The sequence below is a fragment of the Haliotis rufescens genome, unplaced genomic scaffold (assembly GCF_023055435.1).
Source record: "Haliotis rufescens isolate VD_foot unplaced genomic scaffold, xgHalRufe1.0.p SCAF_15, whole genome shotgun sequence".
Lineage (NCBI taxonomy): Eukaryota > Metazoa > Mollusca > Gastropoda > Lepetellida > Haliotidae > Haliotis > Haliotis rufescens.
The window spans coordinates 11,148,036-11,166,405 of record NW_025963835.1 but is presented as its reverse complement, the minus strand read 5'-3'; the positions used below and the strand labels follow the sequence as shown (position 1 = coordinate 11,166,405).

Genomic DNA, 18,370 nt, shown 5'->3' with positions numbered 1-18,370 from the left:
TTATTTGCAAGACGTTAACATCTCAAGTATGATTTATACTACATATTAAAATGTCATATCAAAGCAATATTTAATATTTTACTGAAATGAACAGTAGTTGCATTTGTTGTTGGTCAATCGAAAACTGAAAAATATATATCTTTAATATGTTAAAAACGTATTTTAAACAAGGGTTTTAGTATAGTCCAAACGCTCATTATTATTATTTCACTATAACAGAATGATGGGACCTCTTACATATAACGATATTAAACATTGCAATGGATATTTCGTTACGAAAACAATCAATGTTTCAGTACTGGGTATTTTGTTTTGTGAAGAGATAACAATGTTTTGTCCTTGACGCAGTTTATTAATATTGTTCGCAGTTTGTCACTTCCCAAATAAATTTTTTAATTAGTTTCCATGTAAGTAGATTTGCACATTCGTAACAAGGATAAATGTGGACATGTCCCGCCCTTATTGGCAATCCTAGCAAGTATAATGAATTCATTCAAACACCACTTTGTCTTAGATATATGATGATGATGATGATGATGATTAACCAAACAGTCACTACTAACCCTATTACACTCACAAAACCTTTTAATGCCCCACACGGCATTTATTACAACGTATGAACATGGATTTACCGGGGCCTATCTATTTTTCCAGTCCAGAGGAGTCAGTAATATCAGTAATAATGTTGGAACAATGGGTAGGCAGTGTAGCGGATCCAGAGGGGGTGGAGGTGGGGCCTGTCCTGAGCCTCTAACATACCTTAAGTATTATTATTTGGACTTTGCAATGTATTTACATATGTACACGCATTAAATGAATGTCTTACCTCACCGGGTGATTTAAAAAAAGAAATAATTAAAGAAAGGTACTGCATGGTCAAATTCGTAAATTAAATATGATTGTCGTCCTCTTTAATTCCGGTTCTAGTTTTAGTTTCGTTCAACAACATCCGGGCATTGGAGGCCTGTCTCCATCAAGTTGTGTTTGGGTGTAATACTCGCCCATCTAAGACGCTGAGAGAGCGTTAAGGAGCGCTGGGGGAACATATTGTGCCCCCGCATTTTGTGTTTGAAGGATTCTTTTTGTAGACTACATAACTGTTATTGATCTAATTGTGATATAATTGGATTTTTTTACTTCTTTAAAGTGTTCAACATGGAGTTATGAAAATGGTTGCCCAAGGTCGTTCAGCATTCGTTATCTCTGCTAAGCAGAAGAGAACGAGAGGTTCTACTTCTCATTTGTGTACTACTGTTGATGTTCGAGGAAGGGATAGTAAATATGGACAAAAAATTATCTCGTCAGCTGTCTGTTCCGCCGAAGAACGGTGCAACGTCCGACAGTAAGAAAAATGGTGAGTTATGTGACGTCACTTCTCGACACCTGACGGCTGATGTCACATGACCAAAACATTTATCACAACAGTTTGCAATCGTTGCTGGTACCCTGGGGGTTATCAAAAGTCTTGAATAACCAGATATAGAAATACGACAGATAGTCTATGGCTGGCAACTACTGCAGTTGACCCAAGCTGTTACGGTCATGTACATTGAGCTTGTGCTGGCTTCATTGTGCTGGACATTCAATATTGATTTATTGACTTGGGATATCTGCTGAAATTGTGGTTCCCATTCAAATGCAGCCTATACATTGTCAATATGTCCACATTGTTAGTATGCATTGTTATGTTCACTGTGTATTTCTGGGTTATTTTCAGATATTAACAGTCCTAATAGGTTTTCTAAGTATGGTAAGAAAAGAGAATCAGGAGCGGGTCGGGGAAGCACACCAGACCATGCCCGTCGCCCAACCCCTCAGAAATCCAGGGCTACCGGGGACAAGCGACCACGATCTAGAGGAAATTACAATGACCGTCAAAGAGAAGAGGTATATATTGTAATAAAGTTCATAGGCTTTCAAAATTCAATGACATACATAATGACCTGTTGTTTATTAACATGAAAGGTCGAACTTCTTTTTACAAAGATTTTAGGATTAAATAGACATTTAACATGTTGAATTGGTGTATGTGTAAACCCTATGTGGTACAACATAGTACAACTATAATTATACAAGGGAGGTAACTATATACTCTATTGCACAATTACCTGCAAGCATGGCAAGTGCAAGGCCAGATTATCTGGCTAGGCTAGCCAAATCAGATCAGCTCTGTAGCTAAACATTTTATATTCATTGTTTTATATGAAATTATCGTTTTGTCATGTTCATTCTGATCTTCAACAAACCTTTTAAAAAGCATGACAAGATGTACAATTGTATGCAGGTATGTCATCGACCTTGGCATGCTCAAGAAAATGATTTTTGTGTGTAGTATGATGGCCTACATGATAATCCATGATAATGTTTGTGATATGTTTCACTAGTCAAAGTATACACATAATGTGATTGTTAAATGTCTGTTGTAGGATGTTTTTCTCCATAGACTTTGTAGATACTTTGGTGTATTATAATTTATACTCAGAATATTTCTGTCATTGTACATATTGTATTCAATAACATGTTAAGTATGAGTTACATGGATAGAACTAAACTGAAAAACTTAACTGGCCTGGATAAAGATAAAATGCCCTTGAAAATATAATGTTATGTTAAAACAATGAGGGAATTAGGAAATTTGTACTAGCCCGGGGCTAGTGGGCTAGTGTGAATTTCTAACCCTAATGACGAACAATACTGACATTTGTCATGTTTAGGAATAGCATCATTCTGCATGTTGATGTTTTCATCTTCTTACATCTTGGGACATATCTGTACACAGGTAAGAGGAAGGTTTTTTTATTTCCAATTTATTCACTATTGTTAATCATGTTAATAAACTTCATTTGCTTAATTTCAGGTAGCAGAACCTGTGGACTCAGAGTATGAGTCCCTCATGTTCACTGGTGGCTCTAAGAAAGCCAGTTTGAATCACCTGTTTAACTTCACGTTTGCGGGTCGTGAAACTCACTATGGAAGTTCCGGTGCTTATCAAAGAGTGAGAAGACCACGAACAGGAGGAAGAGTGTACAATAAAGAAAGATTTCTTCAGGCAAAGTAAGTAGTGTGGCCCAGAAAATAAACCAAGTTTTGTCTATTAGCTATGTTAACATGGTGACCACAATGATCTGTTCTGGGGGAATAAATATAGTAATTACTTACACTGAAGCATTGTTTGATTTTTGTAAAAGTGATCATGTTTAAGAAGTAAAATAAGCATGTTTTATGTCTGACTGGACATTTCTTTCCACAAAAGAACATTTCCGGAATGTGATTATATTTTTTGTTGTTATTGATATTTTATTTATACTATGGTATGAACATAAGTGAATAGTGGCTTTATGTTAAGTAATGTCTTCGAATGGAATATGTATTTGTTCACAATCCCTTTAGTTAATATTGTGTTGAGAATCTCTCTCCAATGTTAGATATTTATGAAATATACATGACCTGAATTATTTTTAGTGTAGGATGTGTTTTTGATGTTTAAAGACTCAGCATTGTCAAAATAAAGTGATCATAATTTATATGTCTGAATCTGAATATATCTGAATATCCATCAGACAGTATTTCTAATAAACACAGTTTAAGTGAAAATAACACCCACATTTTTTAGTAATGATAACAGCAGCAAATATATTCTCAGCATTCCATTTCCAGTTTGTGTTGGAATTAACCAGGAATGTCTACAATTACCATGATCATGATGATTACTAGTCTGAAAAGTGATACATGACATAGGGACAACCCGTTACTGAAATGTACTAGCCTGCAGGAAGTCTTTTAGTTTAAGCAATCCAACTCAGAAAACTAGCAGCTATTCCCAATTTCTATTCCAGCCAGGGAATAAGAAGTAAATCTATACCGATCAGCCATTGTCCAGTCCAGTCCTGTCCTGTTAAGTAACAGATTAAAAGATGTTATGTTTTCTTCATCTTCTTCAGCATCATGCAATAGTATTGTACAGGGTGAGGTTCATCTTTCAGCTGCCAGTTTGTTGTGGGAGATAGTGGTGATTACATAGCTCACTCCATCGACGCAGACACTCTCGTTGACTGGGATCTGGTGGAGCAAGTGGTGAGGACTTTCATATTTACATATTTTTTACTCATCTTGCATTACTCCTTAATGCATTCACTGCTTACCTTACAACAATAGAAGGGACAGCGTAATGGCGATGGTCCTGGGTGAAGATATAGAAAAACTGTTGTTCGTAGTCCCACTTTTGCTGACCACTGCCGCTGTCCTGTGACCTGGATGACCTGAGGTCACCTTCTTCGTATCACTGCCTGTCACGCTACAGCATGGACTTCTACTACCAGTGAAGCTCTCGTTTTGGATTAATTTAGATTAATTGATGAATTCTTTTCATATTGGTCTCACCATGTTGTGTAGTTTTATGTGATTTTTTGTTGTGTAAGACGTAGAGGTACTTCCACCGTTGACCACGGCTCCACTTCCTTGGAATTATCCAAGAAAGCAACATCTGCTATTAAATTAAAGGCCATATGAAGCCCATAACTGCCTATCTACACCTGAGGAACATTTGCTTCGAGTCGTACATACGATTGTCTCCTGTGTCATCAAAACATGCAGACGTTAGTATGCCACCAGGATTTCACCAGATGGCTATTGTATCAACTGGAACGGATAATCAACGAGGGGAATTCGGAGTTAACTCCATCCTATCGACTTCAGTTCATAGGAGGCCTGTTCAAAACAGACCAGGATCTATCACTTCCAAGGGAGAGATGGCACAAGATTTTACGCCTCCTGTCACCTGCTCTTCATCAACCACGCACACTTCACCAATGGCAAGTGATGTTAGGGTTTCTCACCTCAGTACAGGACCTAACCAGCAGAGGCCGATTACAACTACCCCCAATTCAACAATTCCTGAACCCTTACATCAGGCGTCAGGATCCGCTCAAGGCCATCACTAAGGCTAAGGCCTTACCTCAATATGGTGGATGGTAGAGTCAAATGTCTCAGGAGGAGTCTCTTTATCCGGGTTATCCCTGAATCTACACCTGTTCGTAGACGCTCCTGTCAAGGGTGTGGTGCTCACCTGCAAGGCTAGACAGCCTCAGAGCTATGGAGCGTAAATTCTGGCTATATCACATTGGCAGAATCAACTACAGTCCGCCCAACTCGCAATATCCACAGACAAGAGCACTGTGGTGTGGTGCTTGCGCAATCAGGGAACAACATGCTCCCACTCCCTGCTGCAACAAACATTCAGGTTTTTCCATCTAGTGGATCGTCTGCAACTACAGTTCATAGTTCAACACATCCGCGGATGTCAAAACATTCTGGCCGATGCCTTCTACTGAGTGGAAACTTCACACAGAAGCATTCCAGCGCTAAGGGCTATTCGGCATTCGCAGCAAAAGCTATTGCGTTAGCTCATCACCCCTCTACCAGTGGTCTATACGATGACAAGTGGGGATTGTTTGAAACTTTTTGCAAGGCAAAAAGTCAAGACACTACAACTGTGTCACTACAATTCCTAGCTGAATACCTCCTACATCTGCATACCCAAAGACACTTGGAAGGTTACACTTATCTCAGTCTTGGCTGTTCCGGAACAATCGCAAGATAACTAAGGTCGCGGAACTACAGGCCCTTCTACGCTCATTAAGGCTTGAGGATCAGAAGGCCAAGTTCCGCCCACATGCTTGGGACTTGAACGTGGTACCTCGAGGTTTGCCAGGGCCCTCCTTCAGGCCCCTTTATGCATCCTCATTTTATGACTTCACCAAGGAAACAGTGTTTCTCTTGGCATTAGCCACGACAACACGGGTGAGCAAACTAAATGTGATTGACATCACCCAGGTTCGCTTAAGTATGGGATGCACGGAGTGGTACATCACTGGTTATCCTGGGATTTTATTGCAAAAAATCAACTACCAGGCCAACCTGATCGTTCCTTCACCATCCCACCATTATCGACTATTATGGGAACTGAACATGAGGGTGAACTTTTTCTATGCCTGGTGCGGGCACTGTGATTTTTCATCTGCCGTTCCAAGACTAGGCATGGTTTGAGGAAGCGGTTATTTATACCCGTTTCTCCTACATCCACGACCAAAGTTAGTCGCATTCATCCTTCCGACTTATTTGATTGACAATCTGGATCCACCAGAGCGAATAATCCTCACGAGCGACCAGGCCGTTAGCCTCTACCATGGCTTTACACAGCAATTGTTCAATTAAAACAATCATGGAAGGATGTTTTTGGAGGTCCAACACAGTTTTCGCCAGTCATTATCTTCGTTATGTGATTCTTGAGGACGTCGGAGGTGTGCAAAGCTTTGGGCCGTTGAGTGTAGCCCAACAGGTTACCAACCCTCGACGCAAATAATGAACTCTCCCTATACAGAGCCATTCCATTTTCCTGTGCAGTCGCTCAGATTTCGCTAGTGGAAGAATATTAGACATTTGGATGTCTACAAGGGCTCTATGAAGTAGCAAGTAAAGAATTAGCTGGTGAGCTAGTTTTGTCTATATTACTAAGGTGTACAGGGAGCTTCTCTTTAATTCCTATGTTCAATTGTTTTCACATTGAAACAACCCGACCCTAATGGCATTTTTATGAAATTTTCCACTTTATCAACCAACTGGTGTTGTGTGTTCAGGGTGTGAATTATTGAGGTTTCTGTATTCTGAGGGTTTCCAACCTCCAAACCGTCTGATACAGATGCATTCAGGAGTAATGCAGGATAAATAAAACATTTAGTAAAATCTAAATATTTTTTTACATTTGTACACTTATCCTGCAATACTACGTTTGAGGCAGACTTGTCTCCCAACTTTGGCTTCAGAAACCTCAAAAGTATGTTTTTCTAAGATCTTGGGTGACAGGCAGAGTAGTAAAGAAGGTGACCTGAGGTCATCAAGGTCACAGGGCAGCGGCTGTCGGCAAAAGTGGGACTAGGAACAACAGTTTTTTATTTCTTCACCCAGGACCAACGCCGTTACGCTGTCCCTTCTATTGTCACAAGGCGAGCAGTGAATGCATTAAGGAGTAATGCAGGATAAATATACAAATGTAAAAATATTTTAGATTTTACTAAATTTGGTTTACCATGACAAGGTTGCCGTAGTTACAAAAGTGTGTTTTTAGAACTAGAGATGCAAATGTCAGCATAGACATAAGAGCCTCAGCATGTTCAGATTGATGTGACTAATGTATAAAATTAACTAAGGGTCACTCCTGAAAGGATACATCATTTATCAGGAACATTGATCCAGGGTACCTTTTGCACAAGGCAGAGGTTTGGGATTGCTTTTTGCAGGGGTCATTGACCTGTTCCCTCCAGCACTGACATTCCAAAAGTGATAAAATGATGAGGATAATCATTAACGTTTTGATGTTTTCATTGAATTTGAAATTATATTGTTTCTTTCACAGAGGACATTGAGCCAGGAGCCGCCATCATGTCCCATTTGTTTGCAGGAACCACAGGCTGGTGAGTAGACATATTTGATTTGTCTTTATATTTCTCTGTGTCTTGAGACCATGGTAACCATTTTGAGGATTGTTCCTTTGAAAATGTTGTAGTTTTGCTCAGTTTGTCTCCTAAGAGTGGTACATAGTTCCAGTAATAACATCGAAGCTGAATGATGGGCAGAGTGCTGTCCCTCACTCTCTCAATTAAAGGCATCGGTTAGTAGTGATAAGTTTCTACTTTAGAGCATGAAATCTCTGCTCATACACTAGTACTAATGTGTTGATAGTGCAAGGCTCGATTTAGCTATATGACACCTGCACCAGTGCTACCTGTCAGAGAAAATGAAGCCTTATAATTATGTCTACACGAACTTGGTGCTTGTAAGAAAAAAATCAAATTTTTATCTAGCCCTTACTTAGCTGGTTGTTCAACTTTGGGGCCAGGGTGTAACATGGTTTTTGTCTGGTGCAACTTGTTTTCCATGTCAACATGGTGCAAGGTAAATCAAGTTCCTTAAAAGTTAAATCAAGCCCTGTTGCGGCCATGTTACAACAGATGGCAAAGTTGCCACAAGCTCTATAATGGTAATAGTTAATGAACTAGCAGATGAATCAGATACATGTTCTACATGGGCTAATAGTAAAATAGCTGAAGTAAAAACTTTAGTCCAATAAAATTGTTACTGATAAAGGATTGTAAAGATGTCCTATTTGTTTGCTCCAGGGAAGATAACCCGCTGTGGACACGTCTACTGCTCGGCATGTATCCTGCACTATTTGGAACTGGGGGAGAAAAAATGGAGAAAGTGTCCCATTTGTTACGAGTACGTTCACAAGAGTGATTTAAAGAGGTATGTTCCAACCAGTGAAACAATCTTGGTATGATAGTTTTATGGTGTTAATAAGAAAGAGGTTACCCTGAAAATATATTCTTTGGTAATTAGAAACAAATTCAACATTTTCTGTGTTAACCCCCCAAAATAAGCATTACACCATTTTGTGAACTTAGCATGTCTTTTGTACTTAGATAAGCATGATTGGATTCTGCTTGCATGCACTAAAATGTTTGAAGTTGTTGCTTGAGTGCAAGTTGGTTTTGTTTTTTAGCTTTGTAAATGTTATTTCTGATTTTTTTTTATGGTTTATCTGAAGACTTGTCCAACTCCTGTGTCAGTGGCATTTTAAAAGCTTCATTTGGTTGCAGTGTACAGATCCGAGTTGTCCATGCATATAAACCAGGGGAAACAATCACTTTGCGACTGATGAAGAGGGAGCGTGGTAGCACCTACTCTGTTCCCAAATCGCAGTGGGAGAAGCGAGACGGGAAACCACACAGAATCACAGGTGATCAAGTTACATTTAGAAGTTGTTGTAAATGTCATCAGCAATTTATTGGTTAGAACATGCACTACTGACACAGGGACGTAATTGCAATGGGATTTTGTCCTGAAGTCACAAGTGTTATCTGAGATTATATGGAAAGATGTGTTGGTGTTGTAGATGATGTAAATACAGAGCATGTCAAGCTGCTGGTGGCGTCACCCAGTCAGATTCAGGAAACTATCATTGAACCAGAGAAGGCAGCTCTGAACAAGCATATGCAGAATGCTGAGGTAATACACTGCATGATGGTTCCCAAGTCTTTGTTGTAAGGGTTGACAAACATTGGGTTTGGATGGGTACAATGTGTGACCTGGATGAGTGTATTTCAACAATGCTCATGATATCACCCACTGGCTCAACTGGTACCATCACCTATTTACAGACTCATGATATAGCTGTGGATTGTTCACTATGCTGTAAATTACTCCTTCCAAATTTTGGTGCTGTGTGTACAGTGTATCATGGAGATGACTTTTCTTATTGTTTCGAGAAGTGATGATGTTATTAATCAATTTCTGTGTTATCGTTCATTTTTGCTTTACTTTGTGACTGTTTCAGGCTTCAGAAGTGTGTTTCATTGAGTCAGCCATGGTCATGCTGAAGGTAAGACTCGTGTGTTAAAGTAGTCATAGCTAGGTGAAAACTGCATTAACTCATATTCTTTGAGCACGTGTAACCTTGAGAAGTGTCAACACTTCTACCTAATATTTGCAGCTTGTCAACGGATGACTCATGTACTTTCTGTGGACTTCAAGTTCAGGGTTCACTCCAGGAATTTTCTGACATGGGCCCTTTGTGTTAAAGTTTCAAATATTCCAGAGGTACACCCACACTTGCCCATCCAGCACAGTGTAAAATGCCCCTTTGTATTTGAAAATGTGGGCCTTTTTCCAAATTTGGGGCTAAAAGCACAAGGCCCCACCCTAGAATTATCCATACAAGTTAATAACTTTTCACTTTTATTCAGTTTTGCATGATATAGTTAAATGTCTTCTTTAGATTGTATACATTGCAAGAAATTGATCTGGATATACTGTTGCTTACTGATATTTATGTTTTAATAATGCTAACATTTGTTATATTGTAAAGACATGGTAATGTAGAGTAAGGTTAAGATGTATATTTGTGTTGTAGGAAAGAGAGGAAAGCCTTCACACCAGTACTCCACATAAGAAGCACCGTGAAGCAAGACGAACCCGTAAAGCTGAAGTTGACAAAGTAAAATCTCCAAAGTCTGTGATGGCGAACAATGACAATTCAGTAAGGATTTACACCAATATTGAGACCGAATGATAATGAGACCTGTAGCCATTTTGTTTTTTTAGGAATTTTAGGATTCAGTTATTATCTTATGCAAAATATTGTTCCCTGAATCATATGTTTGAGAAGAAAATGGTGTCTGTTCCAGCCAGTCAAACAGTACGCATCAGCCTTTTCTGATGGAGAAGATTCAGATGAGGATAGGAATAATAAATCTGCTGAGCCTGGAAAAATAACTAGAGATGCCAGTCTTCCAGAATCCCTTAACCCTGATTCCAAAATCCGCACTGAATCCACCACCTCGTCCTCCTTGGAAACCCTGACACACTCGGACATGGACACCAGTCTGTCTGAGGTGGACGCCTCTGCTGTTGATGTACCCAGTGGGCGGTCGTCCCTGCCTGAAAGCTCTGTGGGATTGCCTGATGGTCCCAGTCTGTCTGAGATACAGGAGTCACTGGAGGCTGCCATGCCTGTTGAGGAAGCGGCGGAGCACCTGGAACTGCCCCCAGAGAGTGAGCATGGAAACAGTGGCAGAAGGGGCAACCAGACAAAAAGTGCATTCTTCTATTATCAAGGTATACTGGTTCAAAATTGTTTAGGAATAATACTTAAAAGGTATAACTGAATTTATGCAGCTGTTACCTGGAGATATCGGTGCTTGTTTGCATGTCCCATTTCCATTACTTCATTTAGAAAATAACCGATCATGCCACAGGTGTATTTGACATATATTAAGTAGAGCAGTGTTCAAAATTAGTGGGATCCTAGGGTCCTCTCCATTGGTATTGGAATCTAGGGAACCTCCTTTGACCTTTTTAAGGGTCATGACAAGGGCCTCTAGACTTTCTTGCAATATTTGAACATTAGAGTGTAGATATTTCTCATCATAATTTTTTACACCAATGTGCCATGTCCAAATTGCCATTTGTATGTTAACCATGTGTCATGTTTACGTCTGTGGCATGTGTAATTAGTAAGGTGAAGCACATGGTTCTATGCATATCATACCTGACATTTACTGCTTCAGTTTATCACTTGTTTGTCTCTACACACAGCAAGTGACGGTCAGCACATCTATCTCCATGCTGTGAATGCTCGGTGTCTGGTGAAAGAATATGGCAGACTAGAGGACTGTCCTGACACCATCACCGCCAACATTGTAGACACAGAGATCATCTTTATGACTGAGGTAGTACTAGTAGAGATCTCATCACGCAAAGACATATTACACTGACACAGTCCACAGTTCCTGGAACTATTAACATGACCTGATAATTTAGTGATATAAATGTTGACCTACTTATGGCACTTCCTGTAAACGTTAGTAAAAGATACAGTATGCTTCGTCTTCACATTCCTAGGGCTTTCCATGGGGATTCCAGGGCAAAATAGGCCCCAAGGGCTCTGTTCCTCAAAGTGAATGTAGCGCTGCGACTTGCATAAGTTTATTTTAAGGTATGACAGCTAATACCTTAGCACTAAGATTGCTTTGTGGAGTTGAGCTCTGTACCCAATGCTTGTTGGACGAGTGGACAATGAGAATTGGATAGTTACAATGTGTGGAACCAGGCTGGTTGTAAATTGTTGCTCGTGCTATCAACCACTTTTTATCCCCCGCCGGCCTAGAATGGCCGAAGGGGGATTATGTTGTGGCGCCGTCCGTCCGTCCCACGGAGGGTACTAAGCTTGTGAAATCAACTCCTACAGTTTACAGAGAATATCCCTGACACTCTATACACAAGATGTCGACATGTTGATGATACGCATATCGCAGTCCCGTTTCATTTCGACACATTTTGACTATAACATTACTATTGAAAAGCCAATATGTGAAAACAGTTGTATCTGTTTGAAGGGATTTATAAAGGCAGTTTGAGCTCATTGAAGGAAATGCCTTTGCTGCAGACTGTTCATTTATTGGTTTGTCTTTTATTCAGGAACTGCGGAAGAGACTTCGGTACCTAAACCACCTGCCACTGACTTGTGAATTCCAGGTAGCAGAGCTTGCACTGAAGCCACCCCTTCTGTCAAAAGACACACTTCGACACTTTGCTGGTAGGATACCACCCCTGGCACTTCTTTTATTTTTAATTCTGGTCAGAAGAATTAATAGAATAATAGACTAACGTGCTAGTGAATTATGAATATTAACACTTTGATGTATGTAAGTTTGTTTTGAAGAAGAAAAACACTTTCTATGCTCTCAAAAATACATTTTTTAAGATACTTTTCTTACGGGTCTGTAAAATCACCATGTATTATTTTTTTCTTTTTAGGTGACATAGAAAAGCGTAGACGTATGCGTCAAAAAAAGATGCGTGATGACAAGAGAAGGTCAAGGAAGATTGAGATGGAAGAGAATGAAAAGATGGGGAAATGTAAGAACTACTATACCATGTATACATTCATTCATAATCTGACCATTTCAACTGGGAGTCATTATATTCCAGAGAACTTTATCCATATGTGGATTCCGAGTTAAAATGGATATGATTGTCAGGCTCAGTGACTTCCGTGTCACCATATCCCAATGTCATGGGTCGCTGCTCACTATATCAGTCCTGAGATTGTTTGGTCTGGACTTGATTATTTGCATGCCGCTGTTATATAGCTTGAATACTGCTCAGCATGCTGTGTGAGGTGTTGAACTACAAACAAAAACAAATCCCGAGAAGTTTGAATAACTTACAGTTCTCACCTAAAACCATCCAGTTTTGATGAGTCTTGCATGCCCCATGTTTGTTGTAAGAGAGAGTAATTGGTTCAGTGTGTTTTGTATACTTCAGTGAGTTCAACTTCCAACTTCAACTTGGAAGACACAAGTTATTGTTTGTCTTGATGCCATAATGTTATTTAGCTTTGTACACACTATCCTTCAGATATTAGTATGACACATTTTGTTGCTCACCTCTGCATGTAAATAATTGATTTGAAGTCAATTGAAATTCAACCAGACTATGCGGATGTTTCAAATGTTGTCCTTGTTGTCAGAGGAATTAATTTAGGTTCATTACTTTCAGTTCCTGGTATGAAGCTGTCATTGAGCAGCTTTGCCCAGTTCCCGGCTGCAGGCGATGGCCATGTCCATGTGTCGGGGTCCCCTGAAATCAGGTCTGAGTCACCCTCTGTTTCCAGCCTCGCGAGCACGCCTCCTGTATCACCATCAGGTAAACACCTTGCTGCATATTCACTTGGTACTGCAGCGGTGGCTCAGCCTTGTGGTTGAAACATTCGCTCAGCATGTCAGAGGCCTGGGTTAGATTCCCCACATGAGTACAATATGTGAAGTCCATGTTGCTAATAAATAATGAAATATTCTGAAAGGGAAACCAAGTCCTATGCACATCATCTCTTGGCAAGGGATGTTCATGTCTTAAGAATATCCTTTAAGTGTGTTTAAGAAATGATTTTGACTTCTGGGGCGGTCGGGTAGCCTAGTGGTTAAAGCGTTCGCTCGTCACGCCGAAGACCCGGGTTCGATTCCCGACATGGGTACAATGTGTGAAGCCCATTTCTGGTGTCCCCCGCCGTGATATTGCTGGAATATTGCTAAAAGCGGCGTAAAACCATAGTCAGTCAGTCAGATTTTGACTTTGCATCTTGTGTGATCTCAAATTCTGCTTGATGAAACATGTTTTTAAATTTGTAAACTTTATAGATTAACAAAGGCTGTTGCAATCTTGAGACCTGTATTCTACTGTTGCAGGTTTCAATGTGAGTGCAGCAGAGTTTGTGCCGGGAGCCAGTCCTGCTATAGAAGACGTCAGTGATGGCGAGCAGACATCCATGTCATTTGCTCAGGTAGAACCTTGTACTTCATACATGAAAAATACACTCACTTGAAATAATGATTGTGTAACTTCACAAGAAACTATTTATTTGTTAGTCTACAATAGTTGTGGGTGGAATAATAATCACTTGAATGAAGATGACCAATGGCTGACAAATAATAGCTGCTTGGTTTTAGATTCTTGTTCAACATGTTGAATGATAGATATTGTTGGAAAATAAGATGAGTATTCAAAGTTCTGTTTTTCACTTGGATTGGTACATCCAGTGTATTATATCTCCATTCTGTTATGATAAAGACACTTAACCCATTTTGATCCCAGTATGAATGGCATGATGCTAAAAATAGCTGTCCAATCAAATTACTCTCTCGAGTGAGAGAAATTCTTTGCTATGTTACAGATGGGAGAGATTTAGGTATTGACATCACTTCTGAAACAAAGCTGTGGTGGCGAATGGGTCTAGGATATTTATCGTTTTAGAAAGGAGAGAGAATGCCATTGATCATCAAGGATGGTGTTGGCCATACCTGACTGGTTCGAAGAAGCCTGGAGAGTATTCGTAAGGAAATGGGTATCGAGGGCAACACCATTTTAATCATATATGTTACCTGTATAACCTGTACATTCATGTTTAAAGAGTTGAAGATTTAGACATTATGTTGCAATTTCAGATGTTGAAGGCTGGGAAAGCTAAGGCCAAGCCTATGTGGCCACGCCCTGTTGAAGCGCAGGTTCCGGCACAGGCAGGGCCAGTGGTCCCCCGATCTGCTGACACGGATGACAGTGATAACGAAGACCGAGTCCCTGTACCTATGTACCAGGACTCCTTCTCATGTGCCATACAAGCTGCACTGGACACCATAGATAAGCCTAAAGGTTTGTGGATTTAACTATATGTTGTTGGACATAGCTACGGGTCACAATGGGGTTGTCCTTATGGATATGTTGTCAATAGACTAGGAGTAGACAAGTATGATAGTCACAAAAAGACGTTAAAAGATAGAACCTGTTGTTACCCTGTCTGGCACTCAGCATTATAGGACTAGAACAAAGACTGGTTGGCTCGGAGTAAATGTACTGTGTCTGAGTGGGGTATTCATGTTAAACTGCGACATGGTATCTCAGTGGGCTAGCACTAAAAAATTGGCATTAGTCTGGCCTATTACAAGCAGCCACACAGACACCTGTGCATGCCCGTCGCTATGTAAGGGCCATAATTTTGTATGTGACGTGAAACCCCATTTCAACTCACCTTGATTTGTCAGCACCATACCAATGCTTGTTGATTTGACCAAAGTGGTTAATGTCTTAACACCTAGGCTATCATCCCACTTCAAGCTGACACACCATGATATAACTGAAATACTGTTGAAAGTGGCGTAAACATGTATACATGGCCTGTTGGTAGTAGTGGTATGTAGTAGGCAATATTTCAAAGTGATATCAACAGTTTGTTTCCACTATTCACAGAAGCTCGTCCAGGGAATGCAGGAAGGAAGAAACAGAAGAAACCCAAATTCACAAAGCTGTTCACCACCTCCATGACAAGGGGGAAATAGTCCCCTGTAGTGATCTGCTGCAGTCCTCCTATAGTTATCCCCAGCTTGTAGCGCCAGCCAGCCGGTCTATGATCATTCTGAGTTGCAATCTAAATAACTGCATGTACAAGAACAAGAGTTTTTGCTCCTCTCTGGCTTGCTAGGTTTTGTTGTAAAGGAAATGGTAATCTTCCATAAATATGATGGAATTAAAAATTATGTCTATAATTTATTTGTGTAATTATTTCTCTTACAATTAGAGTTCAGCAATATGGGTGTGAAAGTGGTGCAAATGATTTCATTCTGAATCTATTCAATATAAGAACAGTTTTTGCATATTTATATAAATATGTCTCGACCATTTTCAGCCTACTTTTAACTTTGTCAAATGTAATACCAAAATATGATAGCGATGCTGAAAAATATGCAACACAAATCTATAGATATTCATTGTGGTCTAGTGTTTGACACTGATAGTTGATGTATGAACTTTGGAGGCAGACTTTTGTGTCTGTAGCGAAATTGAAATGTGGTTTCATTTGAAAGTCTTTTCAATGAGTTCATCCTTTATTCTCAAAATTCTGTTCCGAAGAGGCAAAATGGTATATTGCTTTAATAATCAATCATTTCCTGACTTTATTTGTAAATTTGAGTTGTAAATTTGGTGAAGATAGCATTTTGTATGAACCTTTTATTTATTTAGTTGTTTTGTATGTGATGGCTCACTTTATTTACTTCATTATGTTCACTCACACTGTAGATATCAAAACTGGAATCCAAATTATGATCTACTCTTCATTTTTTTGTTTGTGGGATTAACTGATATATAATCTATATGCTAAGACCAGAATATGTCTATTTTATATACTAAAAGGTGGTACAAACATTTTTTGAATTGGCATGACAAAAAAACCTTGCTGTTCATTGTCATAAAATGGACGTAATAAAAACCAAAGAATCTGATTTAAGTAAACACAAGGGGAAAAAAAGTATAAGGGGGATAGTAAGTGTTGATGTTTATTTACATATATTGACATTTTGATAAGGTTTTGCTGCAAATACGGTTATGGAAATTGCCCTGAGTTCTTATTGAGCAATGATTGTAGACTATGATTGTGTAGTACGGATCACCTGACATCTGACATGAAGCTTTGAGTAGTTATCGTCTGAAAATGCCAAATAAAATCCTTGAAACCGAGTCTTATCTTGGTGATTATTTGAAACAAGTTGTTGCCGTCTTTAGGGAGCAGGAGTGGCACAATTGTCTTTGGGAACTGCTGTTCACTTTGGAGGTATGCCAGCAACCTATGATCGTGACTTTGAATCCAAAGTTTTCCCACTTATGTTTCAAGGTTTGTCAGCACCATATACCTGCCCTCCAGGGTTTTCTCAAAGTGGTCAGACCTGCCTTGGGCACACCATGTCACACCATGATATACCCGAGGTACTGTTTGGTTGTAAGCCAAACTCACTCACTTGTATTGGCAGTCCCATACTTGTGCAGTCCCACTGGTGCGCTACGATCGAGCCCAGAAATTCCAGCCTAGTTCAGCAAGGGTGGAAACGGGACTTTTATTATCAAATTGCGGCGCCTTAGACGACTGGGCAACGTCTACCCCCTGTGTCATATTATGGCGGCGTGACTCGTTCCTTGTACTTTAAACAACTTACTAAATATTCCATCTATATGCTGGACCAGACAATCCAGTGATGGACATCATGAGCATTGAACAACCCATGTGGTACACGATGTCATGCAATCAACTAAATCACCGAACCTGTCCGCCCGATCCATTTAGTCACCTCTTATTATAAGCATAGGTTGCTGGGGACATATATTCTTATAACTAAAAAACCAATTTCCTCCTGTTACATGTTTGGTTCACTTCACAGCTTAGAGGAAGCGATTGTGGCAAAAATAACACGAGAAGCACGTGCCATCAGAGAGTGGGTGTTTGAGTTGGGTTAAACGCGTCTTTCAACAGAAATCCAGTTATTTCAGGGCGTGTCAGCCTAATGTGGGAGGAAAGCCCCAAGTGATGGAGGTCTCAGACGTTCATCACTTTGGTGAAACCCACGAACGCGGGTATGGTGCGGACAAGCCTAGAAACATAATCGGTGCGAATCGGGATTCGAACCCACAATCATAGGTTTCTGTCGTGCCAAATGGACGCAACTCTGCACAGCTAATTGCAGCCCCTTAGACAACCGGGGCCCCCGTATCTACCCGACATTATTGAGAATCGATTTGACATTCTCACATTCAAATTCAAAAACTCGCACCTGTTTGGTTGAACATGTTCAATTTCATAATGATGTTCAACCTATGTAAATTAACCAAGACATCCAACAATTGCTTTAAGTGGTTGGATGAACCTGCCCGTTATGCTCATTTTGTGCACAGTTTTCAATAAAACAAAGCTTACTGCACAACCATATTGAACAGCAACAATAGCTGAACCACCAAGTGTTCGCGTAACAAACACGAGGCACTTGTGTTTCATGGTTTGATAATGCCAGTTTCTTTAAACATTAAAGATATTTTAAAATTTTTCCGTGCGTTTAATGATTTGTTAATGAGAACCGTTCACTTACTATGACACCCTGAAAAAGAATTCTCTATCCAGCCAACAGTCCATAAGTCAACACGAGTATCAAGCATCAATACGAATCAATAAGCAATGTTATATTAATAGTGCTGGTAGGTTTGACATGTTTTAGAATAATGCAATCTTTAAACATGTTTGTATCCGTGTTTTCCAAGGTAAAAAAATAAACGGGTTTGATATGGAAACTACCTTTTCCATGTTACCTTTCGGAATGATACTGTTATTGTAGTTGTTGGGGGAAGTCCATACTTTATGGCTCGGGGGTGGCGAGGGTTTTCCTAAAACATGTACAATTAAAATTCCACCCAACGCCACCACTAAATAGTGTATACATGT

The 18,370-nt window shown here is 39.8% G+C and overlaps 1 protein-coding gene across 1 annotated transcript; it reads left to right on the top strand.

The window, feature by feature from the left end:
• The first annotated feature begins 940 nt into the window (after positions 1-940).
• LOC124110421 (RING finger protein 10-like) lies at positions 941-16,623 on the top strand. The gene is made up of 18 exons (XM_046469779.2): positions 941-1,354; positions 1,718-1,887; positions 2,858-3,054; positions 3,984-4,074; positions 7,412-7,469; positions 8,175-8,301; positions 8,655-8,794; positions 8,951-9,063; positions 9,392-9,436; positions 9,968-10,093; positions 10,242-10,671; positions 11,152-11,285; positions 12,034-12,151; positions 12,373-12,474; positions 13,117-13,263; positions 13,803-13,897; positions 14,559-14,763; positions 15,358-16,623. Exons 1-18 carry the CDS (start codon positions 1,258-1,260, stop codon positions 15,444-15,446), a joined length of 2,484 nt encoding a protein of 827 aa, XP_046325735.2. The 5' UTR covers positions 941-1,257; the 3' UTR covers positions 15,447-16,623.
• The last annotated feature ends 1,747 nt before the right edge of the window (positions 16,624-18,370 follow it).